Source organism: Lutra lutra, chromosome 2 (assembly GCF_902655055.1).
Source record: "Lutra lutra chromosome 2, mLutLut1.2, whole genome shotgun sequence".
Taxonomy (NCBI): Eukaryota; Metazoa; Chordata; class Mammalia; order Carnivora; family Mustelidae; genus Lutra; species Lutra lutra.
Window position 1 is genome coordinate 69,772,132 of NC_062279.1, and position 24,747 is coordinate 69,796,878.

Here is a 24,747-nt window from a genome sequence, read left to right on the forward strand (position 1 = left end):
CCCTTGCTTGTGCACTTTCTCTCCATCCAATAAATAAATAAAATCTTGAAAAAATAAAAAAAATAAATAAAAATAAAAAGCCCATATTTTTAGTCTAGGGCTTCAGTGTTCAAATCATCTTACAGTATAGCTACAGCTGGAATTCAAAAATCTGGTCTATTTCCTCACTAAAAAGGCTCAGTTAAGTTCTGAGATGAATAAGGCAATTTTATACCTTCTATACTATAAGCAACTAATCACAGATACACAGATAAGCATTCTTTAGACTCTGAAGGTAGGTTCATTTCTTTCAAAAATAATCATTAAACCCCATGTTGCTTTTTCTCAGTAACTGTAATGTTTCCTATAACATGAGTTAAAAATTTGGTGATTACCTAAACATTCATCAATACTGCACTGGTTAAGTAAACTGCAGTATATGCAATAAAAAATTCTGTACTCACTAAAAAAGAAAGAGACAGATGCAGTGTTAAGCAGGGGAGAAAAGCAAGGTGGATAGAACTGTGTACACTACACTACCATCTTTCTAAGAAAAAATAAGCATATAAATATATGGGCTTGTATTTTTTTTTAAATAAAGGGATAAACCATATAGTTTTAAAAGTAAATCATCATTTTAAGAGGGTGGCAACAGGTTAGAACGGAAATGGGAGTTTAAAACGAAGTAGTTCGGGGCGCCTGGGTGGCTCAGTGGGTTGAGCCGCTGCCTTCGGCTCGGGTCATGATCTCGGAGTCCTGGGATCGAGTCCCGCATCGGGCTCTCTGCTCAGCGGGGAGCCTGCTTCCTCCTGTTTCGCTGCCTGCCTCTCTGCCTGCTTGTGATCTCTCTCTGTCAAATAAATAAATAAAAATCTTAAAAAAAAAAACAAAAAAAAAAAACGAAGTAGTTCGTATGTGTGACATTAATGGGATAAATGCTAAAAACAAAAACTATTGGGAAAAAAAAGAAAACACTAAAACTTTTCAGAGTAAGCACATCAATGGGGATAGCATTGGTAAATAATCTGAAACTGTTGTGTGTGTATTGCGAAGTAAATCATATGATTATACATGTGATGTTGAGATTTCTGGCATGACTGAAAGATGGTACAGATTTAAGAACTAGAGGCTAAATAAAAGCTCTTTAGTACTGAATTTAAATTAGAAAGTTCCCATAAACTTATGAGGCCAGAAAACAATGGCCAACCCAGAGGCAAGAAGTATGTCTAGTGCCCACACTGCCTATTAATTGTCTTCCTTCCAAGGAACCAGGGCTCCTTGGAGAAGTGGCTGACTCCAGATATGGTGCAGGAAATGTATAAGATGAGCGAGGATCATCTTGTTTTCCTAGAATACGCCAAAGTCTACTAAGGATGTGTCAAGGACACAGGCAATAATCCAGGTCTCTTCCAGTCAAAAAAAGAATAACACAGGCATCAATAAAGATAATAATGGGGATAATTAAAATACATCAAATATGTTCCAATCTATGAGTGCATGAAGATACAGAAACAGAAGTCAAACAAGCAAACCAAACTCTCACTGGTCAACTTTGAGGATACTAGGGAACCATCTAATTTCAAACTTCCCCTTTTCTGAATAATCTGAACTTTACAGAACCCAAATAATCGAAGGTTCTCTTTACAGAAATTTTCATGCTAATAAATAAAGAAGGAATGACAATTAGATTACCGACATTTTGCAAAATACTGAAATAGTGATATCTGAAATGATAGAATGTTGATTTACCTCAAAACTGGAGGTAGGAGGGGTATAAGTCTAATAAGAAGTTTGGGGGAAAAAAGAATTAGGTACTTATACACACTGACATATAAGGTTTTCTTTTAATGTAATGTTTTAAAAAACAGTAAAGGGGCGCCTGGGTGGCTCAGTCAGTTAAGCGTCTGTTTTTGGCTCAGGTCATGATCTCAGGATCCTGCAATGGAGTCCTGTGTGAGTCTTCCTGCTCAGCAGGGAACCTGCTTTTCCCTCTGCCTGCCACTCCCCCTGCTTGTGCTCTCTCTGTCAAATAAATAAATTAAATCTTTAAAATAAATAAATTAAATAAAAAACAGCAATAAGAACACCAATGTATAGAATTTCCCAGGTTTTAAAAAAAAATTTTTATGCATAGATCAAAGTACAGAAAATGGTATTTGACCTATCTAGAAAGAGACCTTTAATAAGATTAGCTAAAACACTGACTATTTCATGTTATTTTAAATGTTTCAAGATCTATGGACTACCTTCAAAATCAAAGAGAAAAAGTATATCATGGTATCTTTTAGTTTTAATTTGCTTTAGAATTTTATGAACATGATGTCTTAGAGACACTTTCATACTACCTCACTTTGAAACACATTTAAACTCCAACCGGAGTATGTTAGCGCCTGCAATAGGCATATGGGATTAAAACACTGGTTCTTATAATGTGGTCACATACACTCTGAGGGTCCCTAAGACCTACTCAAACAGGTCTTCAAGATAAAAACTATTTGCATTGTGGGGCGCCTGGGTGGCTCAGTGGGTTAAGCCGCTGCCTTCGGCTCAGGTCATGATCCCAGGTCCTGGGTTCAAGCCCCACATTGGGCTTTCTGCTCAGCGGGGAGCCTGCTTCCTCCTCTCTCTCTGCCTGCCTCTCTGCCTACTTGTGATTTCTCTCTGTCAAATAAATAAATAAAATCTTTAAAAAAAAAAAAAACTATTTGCATTGTAATATTAAAAGACAATGTACCTATTTCACTGTGTTTACATTTTCACTGATAATGCAAAAGCAAATGCAAAACGGCTGCTCCCAAGCACAAATCAAGGCAGTAGCATCCAAACATACTGGTAGTCATCCTACTCTTCACTGCCACGTATCTCAGTAAAAAAAAAAACTAAGTAAACGCCAGTTTCACTTATGAATGACTCTGATGAAGTAGTAAAAATTATTATGCCTCAATCATTGAGTCTTGCTTATATTAGGTACGCTGAGTTAGGTATATATAAAGCCTTTTGATGCATACTGAAGTATGAGGTTATGCCTTGAGGAAAAGTATTTATGTGATTTACAAAATAAAGTTGACACCTGCACATGATACGCCATTTTTACTTGAAAGAAAGATACCAAACTATGGTTTTTCAGACTTGGGAATCTCACAGGCATCTTCCAAAAAACAAACCAAAGAAGCCTATCATTTCAAGTGAAATAAATATGTATTTGTTTCTAGTGATAGAATTTGAGCTTTGAAGTAAAAAGAATTTTGGAAAACTTGTATCTATCACTGTAAGGATGACAGATTCCCAGTACTTATAGACTTTTTTAAAGAGATCAGTGTTGCTATTAACCAATGTTATTTTTTTTAATTTCATCTAATGAAAAGTGTCAATACTTGAAAGAACTGCATGAAACAGTGAATATTTTCCAGATGATCACTGCATGATGTTACAAAATTATTCATTAGAGTTGAAGGTGAACTAACAGATTTTACTGTAACAAAAGATAAAAAGTTCACTGATAGAGTTTCAGATTACCCACTGGCAACTAATCTTTAAGAAACTACCACCTGGGGCGCCTGGGTGGCTCAGTGGGTTAAGCCGATGCCTTCGGCTCAGGTCATGATCTCAGGGTCCTGGGATCGAGCCCCGCATCGGGCTCTCTGCTCAGCAGGGAGCCTGCTTCCTCCTCTCTCTCTGCCTGCCTCTCTGCCTGCTTGTGATCTCTCTCTGTCACATAAATAAATAAAATCTTTAAAAAAAAAAAAACAAACTACCACCTGTCAGTTTGGTATAGAATCAAAGAATATCCATAATGATATAAAAAGGTTATTAAAATATTCCTAGATTTTCCAACTACCCATCTATATGAGGTTGGATTTTCTTCATATATTTCAACTCAAATAACATACCACAACAGACTGAAGGCAGAAGCAGATATTAAAATCCAGCAGTCTTTCATTAAAACAACAATAATGAGATTTATAAAAATGTAACATATAACATAACTGCAATGATGACAGATTCCTTATTTCTTATAAGGATCCTTATAAGAATGACACTTTTCATTATACAATATTAAAAGAAATCATACTTGTTAGTATCAACCCTGATTGCTTTAGAAAAGTCTTTAAGTACTGGTAATCGGTCACTAAATATTTTTTTATTTTGGGAAACACAGTTATTTTTCATAAAAATATGTTTTCTTTTGTTTTTATAAAACTATGTTTTGATATTAATGTGTAAGGGGACTTTGTTACTTTTAAATAAATCAACGTTTTTTAATTTCTCAGTTTCTGTATCTAATATGGTAAATATCAATTAATATAACCACATAAACTAAATTCCCTAGGCATCCTCAATAACTGTTTATAGAGTTTTGAGTTTAATAGTGTTCCTGATGAATGGATAAAGAGAATGCAGTATATATATATGCAATGGAATACTACTCGACCATCAAAAAAATGAAATTTTGTCATTTACAACAACATGGATGGAACTAGAGGGTATTATGCTAAGCAAAATAAATCGGAGAAAAACAGTTATAATATGATTTCACTCATATATGGAATTTAAGAAACAAAACAAAACAAAAAACAAAACAAGATGTAATCAGAGAGGGAGACAAACCATAAGAGACTCTTAACCATAGGAAACAAACAGGGTTGCTGAAGGGGAGGAGGGTCGGGGTATCAGGTAACAGGGTGATGGGCATTAAAAAGGGCACATGCTATGCAGCCATCAAAAGAAATGAAATCTTGCCATTTGCGACGACGTGGATGGAACTAGAGGGTATCATGCTTAGCGAAATAAGTCAATCGGAGAAAGACAACTATCATATGATCTCCCGGATATGAGGGAGAGGAGATGCAACATGGGGGGTTGAGGGGGTAGGAGAAGAATAAATGAAACAAGATGGGATTGGGAGGGAGAGAAACCATAAGTGACTCTTAATCTCACAAAACAAACTGAGGGTTGATGAGGGGAGGGGGGCTGGGAGAGGGGGGGTGGGGTTATGGATATTGGGGAGGGTATGTGCTATGGTGAGTGCTGTGAAGTGTGTAAACCTGGCGATTCGCAGACCTGTACCCCTGGGGATAAAAATATATGTTTATAAAATTTAAAAAAAAAAAAAAAAAAGGGCACATGATGTAATGAGCACTGTGTGTTACATACAACTGATAAATCACTGAACTCTACCTCTGAAACTTATAATACACTATGTTAATTAATTGAATTTAAATTTAAAAAATAAATCTAAAAAATAAGTATTCTCAGATGATAAAATAAAATAAAATAAAAATGTATTCTAAGATGAAAAACTTTGAAAATCACCACTGGATTCTATCTTCAAAAAAGTAAATACTGACTGATGAATACTTGTCATAAACAAAATAATCTAATTCTAATTTCAACTTTACTATACATGTATACATTAATATGAAAGGTTTTAACTAATTTTGCAAGCAGTTATTTCCATTTATAAGTAAATTTCAGACCTCAAAGTTGTAACAAGCCTTTTGGAATTTGGAATTTTATTTTTCGAAGAGTTTTTTTCTTTTATTTTTGGATTACATCAGTAAGTCACAACTCACAAGTGGCAGTTTTAAGCTATTCTTCTTTTAGCGTTTTTTATTTAATGGATAAAATACAGATAAAACTTTAAAATTTCTATATTTTTTAATTTAGCAGAAATTTATCTATTTCTTTTTTTTTTTTTTTTTAACATTTATTTATTTGACAGAGATCACAAGCAGGCAGAGAGGCAGGCAGAGAGAGAGGAGGAAGCAGGCTCTTCACGGAGCAGAGAGCCCGATGCGGGGCCCGATCCCAGGACCCCGGGTCCATGACCCAAGCCGAAGGCAGAGGCTCTAACCCACTGAGCCACCTAGGCGCCCCCTATTTCTTTTTTTTTTTTTTTTAAGATTTTATTTACTTATTTGACAGACAGAGATCACAAGTAGGCAGAGAGGCAGTCAGAGAGAGAGAGGAAGGGAAGCAGGCTCCCTGTGGAGCAGAGAACCCAATGTGGGGCTCGATCCCAGGACCCTGGGATCATGACCTGAGCCGAAGGCAGAGGCTTTAACCTGCTGAGCCACCCAGGCGCCCCCCCCCATTTCTTTTTTTGATGTTACAAATGGAATAGCTGAATTCTGAAGATATTTTAGCCCAACTCTTTTTCACCCAAGATGTATCTGAAATATATATTTGCTATAAAAACCACTGGAAATATTATTACAATGTAAGTAATTCTTTTTTTTTAATTAGTGATTCATTACAACACTTAAATATGCCCATTACAGGACTCAATCTGAGAAATCCCAGCATTTAAAACTGAGAAAGGAGGGTGCCTGGGTGGTTCAGTCAATTAAGCATCTGCCTTCAGTTCAGATCATGATCCTAGGCTCCTGGGTTTGAGTTCGCATCAGGTTCCCTACTCATTGGTGAGCCTGCTTCTCCCTCTCCCTTCCCACCCCTGCTCATGTTCTCTCTCTCTCTCTCAAAACTAAATTTAAAAAAACAAACAAAAAAAAAAAAAACACTTTAAAAACAAATAAATAAAACTGAGAAAGGAGATAAAAGAAAACAGTAAAATCCCACGAAGCTATCTCTCCAATATGCTTCTTCTTTTGTAATAATAGGAATTACATAACAACTTTCCTCCTTTACTGTAACTGCTGTGCTGCTCAAAGACAAAAATCGTGCTGACTCTATACCTCAATCTTCCTCCCCAACTCACATGCTGTGTTTTCCTGGTCCTTCCTGTTTTGAACTAGTTTCCTTTTTTTTATTTTAAGCTACCTCAAGTCCCTTCCAGAGGTATAAACAAACTTTTTTTAAAAAATTACATAAAGAGAAAAAAAAAACATGTATTACTCATAAAATGTAGAAATTTACTTAAATGTACTTTAATGCATGATATATATTTTGGTAGCCTGAGATCATTGGCAAAAATATATTATTAAATTATCTAGTTATACACTACACTATAAATTACTGAAAACACTTACCCGTCTATGCCTTTCTCTGTCTTTACATTTCTCTCGCACCCAGTCAATAGTATGGAAATCATCATATGTACCAACACCTGGAATTGGTTCATCCAAAAGATCCAGCAAGTGTGTAGAACTGTTAATGCTGCCTCCATTTGTCATTGTATAATGAGTTCCTACAAAGCAAAAAAAGAACAGTATGTTTTATGAGAGACAATGGTGAACTACGTAACCTTCTTAATAGTTTACTAGTAATTCATAAAGAAATAGTATCACTTGAAATGTAGTAAAACAGAGGAAGGAAAACATCAAGAAAAGTCATCCAAAACTTTGAAATAAGGCTAAAGACCATGGCATGTCCTTACAAACGTATACTACAGTATCAAAAATAAGCCTGCCTTGGGGTGCCTGGGTGGCTCAGTGGGTTAAGCCGCTGCCTTCGGCTCGGGTCATGATCTCAGGGTCCTGGGATCGAGTCCCACATTGGGCTCTCTGCTCAGCAGGGAGCCTGCTTCCCTCTCTCTCTCTGCCTGCCTCTCTGTCCACTTGTGATCTCTGTCAAATAAATAAATAAAATCTTTAAAAAAAAAAAAACAAAAATAAGCCTGCCTAGTAGTCATCTTTTGCTCTGAGGCAGAAGACTTTATTATTTTCTACTGATTAGGACATTGACTCTGTAAAGTTAGATAATAACTTAGAGAAGACTGATAAATTGAAAATTATTGTTTTCATCCAGCAAAAATGTAATTCAATTTCATCTAGTAGAAAAGATAATACTTAAGAGTTCTAGTGTTGGGGTTTTTGTTTTTGCCCTGTAAGAAAATTTCTCACTGATACATTATCATCTCACACATTTTCCTCTAAGTCATCTTTGTCACCAAGCTAGTTTCCTTACTAGTAGTAAATAAATCTTTGACATGTGTTCACTATATACTTGTAAGTGACTTAACACCAGGAAGGACACTGAAAGACAATTCACAAAAAAGACGTAAATTTTAAAAGCTCAATCCAACGCAAATGGCTCTTAAATTTAAAAAGTTCAACCCGGGGGCGCCTGGGTGGCTCAGTGGGTTAAGCCGCTGCCTTCGGCTCAGGTCATGATCTCAGGGTCCTGGGATCAAGCCCCGCATCGGGCTCTCTGCTCAGCAGGGAGCCTGCTTCCCTCTCTCTCTCTCTCTGCCTGCCTCTCCGTCTACTTGTGATCTCTCTCTGTCAAATAAATAAATAAAATCTTAAAAAAAAAAAAAAAAAGTTCAACCCAACACAAAAAAGAGAAATACAAATCAAACCTACAATATCATTTTCCTCTATCAGACTGGTAAAGATTAAACAGGTGACTAAGGCACTGAGTTAGCAAAGTTATGGGGAAAGAACGCTTGCCACAAAATTATTAGTTTAAGTATAAACTGGTATAATCCCTCTGGAAAGTAAAAGCTACCAAAATTTAAATACACAGATGCTCTCAAACCCAGCAAGGTCCACTTCCAAAAAAAAATCTTTTGCAGTTACACTTGCATAAATCCCTAAATTATGCACAGTGTGGTAAAACATCTCACTGTGTGCTCTAGAAGGAAAACAAAAACAAATTAATGCCAAAGCGCTCATAATCCAAAAGAAGGGTCAAAAAAAGAGCCAGAAGTAAATACTTTAGGCTTTGGAGGCCACATAGTCACAACAACACAACTCTGCCATAGTAGCACAAAAGAAATCACAGATAATATATAATGAATGGGTATGGCTGTGTTTCAATAATACTTTACAAAACAGGTGAAGAGCAGCATTTGGCCCAACCAGATCTAAAGTCTCTACAGCACAAACCAAACTCAACTGAAGACATTTACTAGGAATTTTGTACTTAATGGCACTCTTCTAGATAGTATAGGAGATACAAAGGTAATAAAAACATTGTCCCTGACTCAATATAATACTGAATATTATAAACAAACTTAAACTTAATGTCTATTTACTTCTACCAGGTAGAACAGGGTTCTCTCTTCCCTTCCTATCTGATATATTTGCCTTGGAAATATTTGCCTTGGAAAGTATAAAACTTCTAAAAGAAGAATAGTATATTGATCTCAGTGTTCTGGCAGATGTACTCCAGGAATGAATAATGTATCATTCTTGGCTGAGGGTTTAAAAGCTCAATCCCTGCAACAGCCCATGTTGATTTACATAAAACAACCTTATGCGTTTTTACACTAGCTCTTTCTTCTTCTCTCTACCCTGATTTTATTCAGCAATTTCCACTTGGTAAAAGCTGGCTGAAAGGCCACAAATTTTCTTAAGGAAAAAAACTACTGGAGAATAAACATGAGTATTTGTAACGTCTGGACAAATTTGAGAATCTCAGTCTCTGCTTTCTATACGATAATAAAATTGGTAATTTAAAACATGTTTTTGGAAGGACGTATCAAAAGCTTCAATGGTCTTCTGATATGATAACATCACTTCTGACCAAAAATGCATAAACTGAATCTTAAAAGGAAAAACAAACACGAGTTGAGGAAAATTCTATAAAATAAATGGCTTTCATTCTTCAATAATGTCAGTCATAAAAGAGAAAGAATGACTGAGGAACTGTTCTAGATTAAAGGAGAAATGACATGACAACTAAACGTAATAGGTGCTCCTAGATTATTAGAATGTGGACAAGGAAAAAAATGATTTTTTTTGTTTACATTAAAGCACAGAGTAAAGCAACTGAAAAATTTGTAAACAGTCTCTAGATCAGATAATGGAACATATCAATATCAATCTTCTGATTTTGAAAACTGTACTGTGGCTATATATTAGAGAGTATTCATTCATAAGGAAATACACACTGAAGTATTTACACACACAAATACATTTGATGTATTATACATACACACACACACAAAACAGTATGTGTTACATAGCAAATAGCACATAGAACAGTGAGAAAAAGAGTAAGAGACAGAATAAACAAATGTGGTAAAATGTTAACATTTCAGAAATCTGGGTGAAATGTATAAAGGATTCTTTTCATTATTTTTCAACATCTCTAAGACTGAAATTTAAAAAAAAATGTTTTTTAAAAGTCTACTATGATATATTTTGAAAACTTCCAACTCCCCCCACCCCATGTTGCCTTTATTTGGGTAGAGTTAAAGAAACATGGACTGCTGATCTTAATTACCCTTTACAATATAAAAAGCAAAATTTCTATACCACTTAACATATATCCACACAATACATCAGCAGCCCCACAATAAGAATTGTCAAGTTGTTTGCACCACAAAGATGATAAACAAATGAAGCATCTATTACTCCAAGACATAAAGCAGGAAGTAAAAAAGTAGATACTCATTTTTATGAGGTAACAAAAGGTAGAGCAACACAATTAACAATATTTACATTAACTATGGGTCTTGTCTTTAATGATTTTCTAAAAGTTACTCTGCAGAAACTACTCTGACATCTAACTTAAAAACTATCAAGCAATTCAAAATATCTGAACACCAGAAATTAAGGATTCAAACTTTTTAAACCAGAGGACCCTATGAACCAATGTTTTGTGCTTTGGGGCTTTTAGGTTTTGTCCCTTACAACTTCTGGGACTGCTACAGGACATGTTAGCATGGGATTTAGCCAGAGCAGCTTTTGTCCCCAACAGACTGTTTGTAGGTCGATCTGTCCCTTCATCCCTATTTGCTTCCATTTGCTTCTACATACAGAGCAATGGTGTTTTAAAAAAGCATATTCTAGGGCCCCTGGGTGGCTCAGTGGGTTAAAGCCTCTGCCTTTGGCTCAGGTCATGATCCCAGGGTCATGATCCCAGGGTCCTGGGATCAGCCCCGCATCAGGCTCTCTGCTCAGCAGGGAGCCTGCTTCCTCTTCTTTCTCTCTGTCTGCCTCTCCACCTACTTGTGATCTCTGTCAAATAAATAAATAAAATCTTAAAAAAAAAATCCACAAATCAATGTGATGTACATTAACAAAATGGATAAAAATCATATGATCATCTCAACAGATGCAATAGATGCAGAAAAAGCATTTGACGAAATCCAACATTTGTTTATGATAAAAGCTCTCAACAGAGTGGGTACAGAGGGAACATACTACAATATAATGAAGACTAAATAGGACAAAACTACAGCTAACATTATACTTAATGGTAAAAAGCTGAAAGCTTTTCCACTAAGATCAGAGACAAGAGCACTCTCACTATTTTTATTCAACAAGTACTGGAAGACCAAAGGCATTCAGATCAGTAAGGAAGATGCAAAACTGTTGTTATCTGTAGGTGATATAATACCATATACAGAAACCCCTAAAGATGCCATCAAGAAACTATTAGAATAAATGAATTCAGTAAAGTTGCAGGATAAATAATCAATACAGAGAAATCTGTTGCATTTCTATATACTAATATAAAACTAGCAGAAAAAAATTAAGAAAGCAATCCCATTCACAATGGCATCTAAAAAACAAACACACACACACCTAGGAATAAATTTAACCACGGAAGTAAAACACCGTATTCTCAAAACCAAAAGATGCTGAAGAAAGAAACTGAAGACAACACAAATATATGGAAAGATATACCATGCTCATGGATTGGAAGACTTAATATTGTCAAAATGTCCATACTATCCAAAGCAATCTACACTTTCAAAAGCAATCCCTACTAAAAATAACAATAGTATTTTTCACAGAAGTAGAAGAAATAATCCTAAAATTTGCATGGAACCACAAAAGACCACAGACAGTCAAAGTAATCTTAAGAAAGCAACAAAGCTGGAGGTATCATAATCCCAGATTTTAAATGATTCTACAAAGCTATGGTAATTAAAATAGTAACATACTGGCACAAAAAAAGATACAGAGATCGATGGAATAGAATAGAGAGCCCAAAAACAAACCCACACTTATATGATCAAATAATCTACAACAAAGGAGGCAAGAAAACCTGATGGGGAAAGAACAGTCTCCCAACAAACGATGTTGGGGAAACTGGAAAGCTACATGCAAAACAAACTGGACCACTTTCATACATCATACACAAAAAATAAACTCAAAATGGATTAAGGATCTAAATGTGAGACCAGGAACCATAACGCTCTTAAAACAAGAAAAAAGAAACAAACAAAAAAACCCATAGGCAGTGAACTCTTGGACATCAGCCTTAGCAATATTTTTTGAGATCTGCCTCCACAAACAAGAGAAACGAAACAAAAAGTAAACAACAAGAACTACAGCAAACTGAAAAGCTTTTGCACCATGAAGGAAACCACCAACAAAATGAAAAGGCAACTTACTGAATGGGAGAAGATAGCTGCAAATGGTATATCTCATAAGACATTAATATCCAAATTATATAAAGAACACCCCCCAAAAAATCCAATTAAAACACAGGCAGAGATTAAAAAAAAAAAAAAAAAATGAAATCTTGCCATTTGCAACGACATGGATGGAACTAGAGGGTATTATGCTGAGTGAAATAAGTCAATCAGAGAAAGACAATTATCAAATGATCTCCCTGATATGAGAAGTTGAGAGGCAACATGGGGGGTTTGGGGAGTAGGAAAGGAATAAATGAAAAGATGGGATCAGGAGGGAGACAAACCATAAGAGACTCTTAATCTCACAAAACAAACTGAGGGTTGCCGAGGGGAGGGGGAGTAGGGAGAGGGTGGTTGGGTTATGGACACTGGGGAAGGTATGTGCTATGGTGAGTGCTATGAAGTGTGTAAATCTGGTGAATCACAGACCTGTACCCCTGGGGCTAATAATACACTATATGTTAATAAAAAATAAAATAAAATAAACCACAGGCAGAGGACCTAAATCAACATTTTTCCAAAGAAGACATCCAGATGGCCAACAGACACATGAAAGGAAACTCAACATCACTCATCATCAGGGAAACACAAATCAAAACCATAGTGAGGTATCACCTCATACCTGTCAGATGACTGGTATCAAGGAGATAAAATTTAGTAACAAATGTGATGAAGATGTGGAAAAAGGGAACCTTCATGCACTGTTGGAATGCAACTGGTAGAGCCACTATGGAAAACATTATGAAGGATCCTCAAAAACGTAAAAACAGAAAAACTATATGACCCAATAATTTCAATTCTGGGTATTTACCTAAAGAAAATGAAAAAACTAATCAGAAAAAATAAATGCACCCTTATGTTTATTGCAGCATTACATATAACAGCTAAGATATGGAAGTAACCTAAGTGTCCATGGATAGGTGAATGGATAAAGGAATTTTAGTATCTATACATAATGGAATATTATTCATCTATTATAAAAAAGGATGAGATCTTACCATTTCCAACAACATGGATGGACCTAGAAGGTATTATACTAACCGAAATAAGGAAAGGAAAGAAAAGGAAAAAGGAAAAAGGAACGAAACGGAAAGGAAGAAAGAAGGAGGGAAAGAAAAGAAAAGAGAGAAAAGAAAAAGAAATAACATAGATTTCACTTATATGTAGAATCTAAATCCCAAAGCAAACAAAAAACTGAAACAGACTCATAAATAAAACTGGTCACTGCCAAAGGAGAAGGGGGTGGGGGGTGGATAAAATAGTGAAGGGGATTAAGAGAAACAAACCACCATTTAAAAAATAAGTCATGGAGATGGAAAATACAGCATAGGGAATAGAGTCAATACTATTGTAATAATAACAAATAAGATATTGTACCAGGATGAGTATAACTTTTCATATATGTGCTTTTCTGTATGATCTTTTATTCCATATTGTTTTTTAACTGTGTATTTGAAAACTTAAAAAGAAATTCTACCGAAGAATTAATATCATACTCAATGTCATACTCAATGACATTTATAGAAAACTTAATTTAGCAATATTGGAAAAATTAATACAATCTATTATTATAAAAGGAGTGCTATATAAAATTCAAGATCAGCTGGCTATTTTAAAAAATTCAAACTTTTACTTAAGTATGTATGACATTTCATATATTTTTTTTATAGTTTGTTCTGCCAAACATGGAAATCTGAGTAGTACGAAGAAGGAGAAAAGGAAAAACTTTTTATCCTACTCTAAACTGGGTAGGGAACATTCATTTTTGAGAGGATCATAGAAGTGCCTACATACCCCACCTCTGGAGTAATTTTAAAGGTATAATGTGTCCTAACAATAACAATATTTTTAAAATATTCCTAATGTATCATTTCTTTGTATATAGTTCACTGCAACCTAGATTTGTCTAAAGTTTAACTTACATATATTAAAATGAGATAAATACAAATTATTTATGTGTTAATAAAATGCAGTACAAGTTATCCAGCTTCACCTTGCAACTTCATCTTATGCATGAATGAAGCGTGTATCTTGTAGGTAATGCCACAAGCACAAATTTAAATACATCCATACATGAGTATGTGCATAAACTAGATCTCTCTCTTTCCTAAAATAATACTTCAGGGGTTGGTTAATTAGAAAATTATTATACGACTTTCCTAAAGCTGATATCTGAAAGGGAAATCTATAAGACAAAGAGGTTTATGGGATGAAATAAAGGTGGTCAGGCCATACTTCCCCAAGTATGCCTTTCTTTGTCCTCAGTAAACGCTGTCCTTATAGTTGTACTCTATTAACACAAAATGACATGAGTTAGCCTGGCCTTCCCATTTCTCAAGGCACATACAGCTTGCATTTACTGATCTGTGAAGAGAGCGGTAGAGGTGTACCAGAATACCTTTTGAAAATACTGATCAAGGTTCCTTATCCAACACTACTTCCTTGTCCTCTCCACACATTTTTCTTCTACCAATTCAGTGAGGCAATTATTGCCAAAGGAAAAGAAATACACAACAGAGCACAGAAAACAAGAGTCGTTACTTTGGCTTCTGAGTTTCAAATTTAGGCTTTTAAAATCAATAGAAAGGCAAAATTTTAAAAGCCAGTATCTTTGAGTTTAAGTGATAGGTTTCTAGGTTTCAAAGGCTTTAAGTAAGAAAAGGTTTGAGTTTCTGCAGTAAGACATGGACTGAAAAAAGAACAGATGAAGAACCAATCCTTACATGACTACATGAGGTTTGCTGGGGAGGCAAGGAGAGGGAATTGAGTAAACAGAAGTTATAATAGTTAAACTGGCAACTGGTTTAAACCAGTTTAAAATGTCTTTAACATTTTCCTATAACAAAAAAATATAGATGATATCATACTAGCCACACTTTACAAGCTCTTTATTACCGTGCATATTTTCTAAAAACTCTCTCATATCATTAAGTGCATATGCACATCATTTTCAATGTACTTCAGATTAACTGCTGTGACATACTGTAATTTAAACCTCCAGGTTAGTTTGCTTTACAAATAGTATATGCAATAAACATATGTGAGCCTAACTAGTCACCCTCTTTCCCAATTTTTAAATTTTTAACTTTTTTCTTGTTCTTAACATTTTTCCTCAAACGTGCCCAGGTATTGAGTATCAATAACCAGATATATCTCTAAGCTTAAAATAACCACATTAACCAGGAGCTGTCCTCAGATTAGGATTTTTCTTTGTATAATGGTCCCTTATTGTTTCTACCCACCTAGAAACCCCTTCCCTTTCTTTCTGTAACAGAACCCAATTTTTTTTTAGGAAATCTCTATCCCTTATTTCATATAGTCTTGGTGAGAGCATCAATCAAGGTGTCCTCCCCTTCCCAGCTAAGAAAAAGGCACATGATCCAAGGCAGACGATAAAACTATCTCTTGGAAATGTAAATCTTGAGTACTGTGATACAAAGACACTGGGGGTCTATTAATTTCAATGACTTCACTTCCAAAGGACAGGACAGTTGCTGCTACTTGGATTGTAAGAAAGTACAATCTAAGGTACTAGTCTCCCTCCACCCCCAAATAAATAAATATATTAATTAAGTAAAGTAACAGTTTCCGAATTTAAGAAAAAAATTGAAAAACGTTTCTGGAGGTCTGACTACCAGATGCCAATGAATACCCTTCTACTACGTAATGGCTGGAGGAATGGTGGGGAGACTAGAAAAAAGACTGCCTTCTTTGCAGAGTGACCTAGTAGAGAAATTCCATTACCTTAATGCCCTTGGAGCAAAGTCATATTCCAGCTCTGCCACCTATTAGCTATGTAACTACACCCTGCACAAGTTACTTACTAACCTCTTGGAGGTGACTGGGTTTTTTCACCCACTTTTAGAGTACGATGTGTAAACTGGAAATAAATCATGTAAAATATCTAATACTAAGTCTGATAAACAGGAAATCAACAAACACGAGTTACTGTTTCTACTCAACTATCCTGGTATTCAAAACTTTACCAGGCTGCATTATATTATTCATATGGCATTATTTTTAACCCAGAAGACTGACAAAATGACAAAGACGGGGGAGGAAAATGTCTTACAAATTTGAACAATGAGCTCTTCTACAATTGTATATTAATCTAAAATCCTATAGATTTTTCAGTAAATAATTTAACTAATTACGGCCAGCTTGTATGGACATAGAAACACATTTCTAAAAATCTATGGTCAATAACCAATCTTTCTATGAAATGGACATTTTGTGATTCAAATATTATCAACAATATTTCCATAGTTCAAGTATCACCAACACTAAACCAGCTCAGTAGGCAGGAAAAATTATCCAATCAATGAGCTGTTAACTGATTGCAGTTTTCTTGCAAAAATAAAACTATTTTTTAAAAATTTTTTGAAGATTTTATGTCTTCTGTATATTTCTTCTTTTTTTATTTTTTGAAGATTTCATTTCTTCTGTACAAGCAGGGAGAGAAGCAGGAAGAGGGAGAGGGAGAAAGAGACTCCCAGCTGAGCAGGAAGCCCAATGCAGGACTTGATCCCAGGACCCTGGGATCATGACCTAAACCAAAGGCAGACAATAAAACAACTGAGCCACCAAAGTGTCCCGCAAAAATAAATTTATTGATAAGAGAACTTTGTCTTGTTTACTTTTTCCCCAGATGCAAAACTTTTTATCTCTTCTACCACCCCCATTCCCTAGCAACTACTAATCTACTTTCTGCCTATATGGATTTGCCTATTTGCCATTTTATATAAACGGAATCATAGTTTTTTTGTATTGGGGTTCTTTTATTTACCATGTTTTCAAGGTTCATGCATGTTGCAGCATGTATCAGTACTTTATTACTTGTTATGAGTGAATATTACACTTATGAATATTCCGCATTTTATCCATTCATCCACTGACGGACATTTAGATTGTTTCCTCCTTTTGGCTATTATGAAAAGTGCTTCTATAAAGTTATGTACAAAAAATTTATACATACCTATGTAAACAAAAATTCATTTACTAGTATCAGTAATCTAAACAACAACAAAAAAAGAGTTGGTCTTTTCAATAAATGATGCTGGTACAACTGGCTATCCACATGCAAAAGAATAAAGCTGGACCTGTACCTCATACTAACATAAAAATTAACTCCAAATGGATCATAGATATAAACGTAAGGGCTAACTAAAACTGTAAAACTCTTAAAACAGAGTAAATGCTTATGACCTTGGGTTAGGCAGTGGTTTTGCAAATAAAACACCAAAGCACAAGTGACAAAAGAGGTAACAGATAACACTAGACTACATCAGAATTTTAAAAAAATCTTTCATACTTAGAAGCCAGACACAGTTATCTGGTATCTAACAACAATAAAACAATATCTACACTGTTCTTGGCACTTGGCCCACCGGATATTGTTCTTGGTACTTTACATAAATTAGCTCATTTAATTTTCACAACAAACCCATGAAATAAGAATTACTCCATTTCATAAATCAGAAAAACAAAACACAGAGAGTTAAGGTTATATATCTACAAAGTAGTTAACAGAGATTCATATTCAAGCAGTTTCATTCCAAAGGCATTTCTTAGCACTACGGAATACTGACTAAAAAGTAATTTCATAGTTCGTTTGCCTGCCTATGTGTACTATACGATATGTAGACACTCTTCTCCCCTAGTAAGTTAAGAACCCTTAAGTAGTGTCTTCTCCCAAACACTTGTGCACGTGCACTTAGCTTTTAGACGATTAATGCAATCCTACCCTTCACCGTTATCATCCTTCTTTGCCTTTGGTTCCAGAGCACTTGTCCTATATTATTTAAAATGCTACATTGAAAAACTGTTTCAGCAATAGTCATGGGCACTGCTTTGTTACCAGCACTCATGTCCATATGTTTTAACAGGGGTCTATGAAAATAACACACCCTACTCTCATTGTCAGGTCATTCCGTGGGCCATAAGAAGCCTACCTTATACCAGGGAGAGCTAACTGCCCCTCCAGGTGTATATTAGAAACTGTTTTTCAAACTTTTATGACTGTGGCCCATAGCAAGAAACATTTCTCACTGACATAATGAGAAAAGTATACAGATATGTACCTAAGTAAAACCAATGCTTAGCATACTTACTTTTTGGCAAATAAGTCACATTTTACTATTTCCTTTCTCTTTTTTTGATACTAGTCACAACCCAGTTGATTTCACGACCAACATGTTAAAATCTGCAACTTAACAAACACTGAACTAAAAAATAGACATTAATAAAATTATCTGCTTTTCCACAGAAAACTTTGTATTTATTAAATATTTGTTAAACTGAACTGAAAAAAAAAGTACCTGCTATACCTTAAACTAAGTTTATTAGTGAATTTCATAGTCACATGTGTTCAGCAGCCTAAGTCTTTACTCCAAGGGGAACAGCCAAATAATAGGCTGGGATGAAAAATACATATGCATTTATTTACTAAGACTAGAACTTATTATGTCTAGAGTCCATCTCAAAAGATGTGGGAGATGTGATCCCTGGCATTTAAAGTCATAATGTAGGGGCACCTGGGTGGCTCAGTCATTAAGCGTCTGCCTTCGGCTCAGGTCATGATCCCAGGGTCCTGGGATGGAGCCCCGCATCGAGCCCCACATCGGGCTCCCTGCTCAGCAGGAAGCCTGCTTCTCCCTCTCCCATTCCTTCTGCTTCTATTCCCTCTCTCATTGTGTCTCTGTCAAATAAATAAATAAAAATCTTTAAAAAAAAAAAGCCATAATGCAGACTATTATCCTATCACTCATACAATATATACACTTTTTTTAAATTATGAAGACAGGCAGAAATCCAAAATTCTACATATTCTGAGCACCCAGTTTCTTCTATATATTAAGAACAGGAAGTCTAGTCCCTGTTGTTTTTTTTTTCTTGCCTCTGTGACCTTAGTGATAAGAAATGGTCATCCTCTTGAGGGAGGAGAAAGTAAATGTAAGTTGATAGTTGAAGCTCCAGAATGTTAGCAGACTCCCAAATTAAAGATTAAGAAGGTTAACGGCAAGCACGGTGCTAAGTGCTTAGTAGGTTGTCAATCAAATGTCCACTGGATAAATGAATAAAGTATATGCTCTTGAAACTTGTTCTGCCACCCACAGTCATATTTAACTAGGATTTAAGCTGTAAAGTCTTGGTCATTAAAACCAAATTCCAAAGAAGTTCACCAAAGATACACACCAGTCAGTAGCAATGCTGAGTCCATTACTCAATTCAGTGTTTTCTTCTCTGTTCCATTGCCACCCCAAAATAAAAAGCCTACATCCTTAGGCAGAGATGATAAAGTGGGTAGTAAGACACCTGTATAATTGGAAACAAATTCCATGTTCATTCATTATCTCTGAATGTAAGATAATCTGTGTATTACATGAATAAAAGACTTATAAAATTGGCTTTCTTAAGTGGCAAGGGAAATAAAGGACAGAAACAAAATCTTTTTTATTTAATTAAGGTTGTAATGGACTCCAAAAAATTACAAATTAAACATATGTTTATTTAAAAACAAAACCAAACTTTAAAATATAACTTAAGCCACCAGTCTCCTGTGGCTTTGTGTAGACACAAAGCAGAGACCTTAATGCCAGGAAAATAGCCAAAATTATAAAACTATTCTGCATGGCAGGAGATCTGCTCACATTTTGAAATTTTTTTTTTTAAAGATTTTATTTATTTATTTGACAGACAGAGATCACAAGTAGGCAGAGAGGCAAGGCAGAGAGAGAGGAAGAAGCAGGCTCCCTGCTGAGCAGAAAGCCCAATTCGGGGCTCGATCCCAGGACCCTGGGATCATGACCTGAGCCGAAAGCAGAGGCTTTAACCCACTGAGCCACCCAGGCACCCCCACATTTTGAAATCTTGATACACAAAGCATTTCTGACTTAACAAGCAGTGAGATATAAAATTAATCATACTAAAATGTCAGTTATTTTTAGAAAATAGAGCTAGAGATAGTAATGTAATATGAACCAGATTTTATTGAAGGTTTTAAATCCAGATACTATGAGCAAAATAAATTTAAATACAGGCTTTGTTTTTATACTGTTGTTTTAGACTACAAAGAGTTTCTGACATCAAATAAATATTTGTTCTTTTAATTTTACAGACACTTAGATGAATAAATTTGTAAGAAGAGAATTAATTTTCTAGTTGGCTAAAAGAGGTAATGGAAGTACAGTAAGGACCTGGATCCTAAAAATCATTTTACAAAGAGCCTAGAGAATGACCCTTTGGCAGTAAAAATATCACCTAACACCTGGATTTCCAAAATAATGTGCCAGAAAATGCTAACTAATGATATTTTGGAGGAAATAAAAATGAAAAACTCACCTATTATAACAGTAACAAAAAAGCTTTACTCAAATACATTTCTGAGCTAATGAATATCATGAAATGACTTCAGAGAGAAAATTATTAAGACTCCAAACATTTACTTCAATAGGAAGTCCCCATGTTTTGTGCTTTAAGACCATCATTTGTTTGGCATTCAAGCTCCTCTAGGAATCCAGCACTTTTCTGCCTACGTATACTGCCTCCCTTAACTGACCTGCTGATAAAAACTAATCAGGAAACAACATGACTACGCATTTATTTCCATCAGAGCATTTATTCATTCTATCCTCTCTACCAGGAATGTCCTATCAAATTCCCTTGCGTACTTGAGCACTTGGGACTACTATGATAGCACTTGTCAAAAGGAGACTGATCTCTTCCTCCCCTAAAATCCCACAGACCATGCACTCTATACCATTCACTAGAAATTGATTAATTTCCATGGGCTTTGGCTTTTTTGTTTTTAAACTTGGGAAGCTTTCTTATGCCCCTGCCAAGCTTCAAATGTCAAGAATTACAGGGATATACCTAGTAAGAAATATTTCCCCATAATTGGAGTATAAACAATATCATTTAGATTGAATCCTGACTACTCTTTATAATTTATCTCAGTTTTGTCAACAGGAAAATGGGGATTTTTTTTTTTTAAAGATTTTTTATTCATTTATTTGACAGATCACAAGCAGGCACAGAGGCAGGCAGAGAGAGAGATGGGGAAGCAGGCTCCCCGCCGAGCAGACAGCCCGACGTGGGGCTCCTTCGCAGGACCCCGGGACTACGACCCGAGCCGAAGGCAGAGGCCCAACCCACCGAGCCACCCAGGCGCCCCAAAAATGGGGATTCTAACAGTACCTAAGTCACAAGACTATGAGAGGAATTAAATGATTTATACACATGAATGAATATACGTAAAGCACTTACAAAAATATCTGGCAAACAGTAAATTCCAAACTAAGTATTAGCTGTTATTAATATTACAGTTACTACCACCATCATTCTCCACAGCACCTAAGAGAACTCAATAAATACTTGAATGAAACATTTAATATTCAAATAATTTTTAAAGATTCTCTCATGGAGTAAAAGGAGGCTCAAAGTCCAAAAGAAATCCCAAAAAAAGGCCAGGTAGAAGAAAGGAATTCAACTCTCCAAATTACTTAGAATTCATGAACAAATTAAGAAAAAGTCCAAGTATTAAAATTAATAATCCAAATCAACAAAGTTTTAAATTTTTTTCCTTATTAAAATGGAAGAGACACTGTATGAGAAAACTTCAGTTTCTGTACAGGAAATTTATCTCAAAAATGGCTATTTTTAAGATGCCATCTGAATTTCTAATCTATCAACAACATATTAATTCTACATTTAATTTACTTAATTTCCAGTCTATATATTATCAGACAGAAACTTAAGTAGGAAGCTTCATCATTTACCACCTCACCTTGAAAAATAGAACTGAATTTTATTTACTCCACAAAGGTAGTCCCTAACTCTAGCACTGATTCAATACAAGATTCATGTGAACTTTATTGATATCCTTTATAATTTTACATTTTGATTAGCTGCCTTTTCATTCTCCATCAGCCTAAAGAGATATTTCTAGTCATTGTAATTTTGTCCTCATAAGCAAGCTGATTCAGTTTTCTTGATTTATGCTAGTTGCTTGTTTCTACATCTCCAGTTCCTTTGTGTTGACCCATGGCTACAACAGGTCACAAATTATGGGAAACAAATAACCTCTTATCTGTAGATATCAGGATACCACAGTACCGTCAAGTATATAACTGACTGATCTGCACTACAAAGATGCAATGTTATCTTCAAAAAAATTGGTTTATATTATAGTAAGTTTCATCAAGGAATAAGGAACCTATTTGGGCTGCCAAGAACATGCCCAATTTAGACCTTAAGCAAGATTCCTAAAAGACTATTTATGAAAATATAAGAGAAACAAAAAGCTTATGTTTTAGTAATAATCACATCAATAACCACGCCTCACTCTCACATAAATTTTGGCTTATTTCTTATTATTTGCATATCTCATATAGAGATGAGTCCATAGTAAGTTCAAAGAATGTCAAGTTTAACACTGGGAATTAAAATTTCCCAAGCCCAGGTTTTCTGGTTTATCACCCTCAACAAACATGTTGTAATAGCTGAGGAGAAAACAGTTTGTCTTGTTTTACAGTTTAATTACTGATTAGCAAATACTGTGACATTTGAACTGTTACCATTCATTCACATTGCTTCCTGTTTAAAGAAATCCTTACCAGAAAAGGAATGATGAAAACATAGGGAAAAGAAGAGTTTATGAACATATTAAGAACTGAAAAATTAAAAAACAAAACAAACAAACCTCTAGGTGGTACGATTATGAGAAATGTATTTTCTTCTCTATGCTTTTAGATATTTCTCAAATGTTTAAAAGTGTAATACATACTTAGAGAAATTTTATCGACAGCAACTCTGTAGAAGTACACTATATATTAACATGATCTTCATATAGTTTTTCCTCAAAATCTGAAAAGTAAGCTTTCACTACCAACAGACTACTACAGGATATTCAATGTTACAACTGTTCAGAGCCTAAAATAGTGCCTAGCAGACACAATGTAATCAATAAATATTTGCTGAATACATTAACATTTTCTAATGCTAATGGAACTTAATACTAAAAAGAAAAAAAAGTATTATCAGAGTACAAACTATATTTTAAATAGCAAGCTACATATGTTTGGAAAATCATGACTTCCTTTTTTGCTTCATAAATAATGAGTTAAATAAATATGGGTTAAACCATAAAATGAGTTTATAATATCATACAGCAATTCAAATTAACATGGCTCATAAATGAAATCATCAAGCTAAGAGATTTTCCTTAAGGTTCAATTTTTTTTCTAGAACAACTACCAACCAGTCTATTTTTAGATTAGTTTAAGAAAAATTTTAAAACGGCAATTTTATTAACACAAATCAGTTATACGAACACCCAGGCAGCACCTTACAAAAGATTTACATGAATGCTGGGTGCTTTTCCGGCTTTTACAAACTACTATTATTTCTTCTGGTGTGTAAAAATCACCCTTATTGTTTTTAATCATCAATTTTTATGAAATACCTGTAGGAAACAATGTAATTAACGTGAATCAGCTGAAATACATATTAAATGAAAAATATTAATATAAAATTGTTCATCTTTATTGCCATTGTAAAGTGTTTTAAAATGAGGGCAGAGCTTTTACTATAAATTTACTTGGTGGTGGCTACATGGTAACTGGCAGCAGCTGAAACACACAGGTGCCCAGACACATGATTTCTCTGTGTAAATTAAAGGAAACACATAAGTTTTCCAAGGAAGAAAAACATTACTTTTTAGGTGCTAACATGACTCTAGTTACCTATAAAAGCTGATTAATTCATTTTCGCAGTTAAACAGAAAGGGGATTTTCACATAGAAGATGGAGTCAGAGTCCGAGTCTGAGTCCGATGTGATCTGAAGCAGTACTAATCTGCACAGAGAAAACAATCAGGGACGACTACAGAGCCATTCAGAAAACTCCATTTGCCCCTTACTAACATTCCAGGGCAACTAAACAACATACTGCAATATTTAAAGGACAATCCAGGACCTGTTTAAACTAGAGAACCGCCCAGCCACATGCAAAACATACCAACAGAGGATTCACAGCAAGGGGATGGTATTACCTCTTTTATGTAATTCCCTCAAGGGAATACAGTCTCCTCCCCCGTCATAAGGCAAATAGGGATCAGAAGAAGCATCCATGATTAGAATTTTTAAAAAGAAGAAGAAAAAGAAAAGCTCGCTAGCTTAAAAAAACACTAGCATTTCTTCCACCCCTGCTGCAGCCGGCAAGGGAGATGCCATATTTGATGAGGGTTAGAACTGTATGTAGTTCGACTCGCTGAAGCAAGTGGGTTCTTCCACAGTGGATGATGTCATCAAAGGGAAATTATTGCAGCCTGGTTGCTAGTGGCTACAATCTAGCAAGGCTTAGAGGCGGAACAGCCTTCTTAATCAGGTCCTGCTACGTATGATGATGACTAAGCTCCAAGTAAAACAGACAAAACTGGTTTGAGAATTTTAATACAGCTTCTATAACATCAATGGCAACTACAGCAAAACAATA

At 35.2% G+C, this 24,747-nt stretch overlaps 1 protein-coding gene across 5 annotated transcripts in view; it reads right to left on the reverse strand.

The window, feature by feature from the left end:
* CLCN3 (chloride voltage-gated channel 3) overlaps positions 1-24,747 on the reverse strand; it is a 102,281-nt gene that overhangs the window by 32,546 nt on the left and 44,988 nt on the right. For 3 of the 5 annotated variants that reach the window (XM_047717698.1, XM_047717700.1, XM_047717701.1), the window contains exon 3: positions 6,969-7,126. In XM_047717698.1, the coding sequence (XP_047573654.1) occupies positions 6,969-7,126 (158 nt within the window). Of the gene's footprint in view, positions 1-6,968; positions 7,127-24,304; positions 24,531-24,747 lie in introns of those variants that run through there. The other 2 variants (XM_047717702.1, XM_047717699.1) reach the window with 1 other exon arrangement.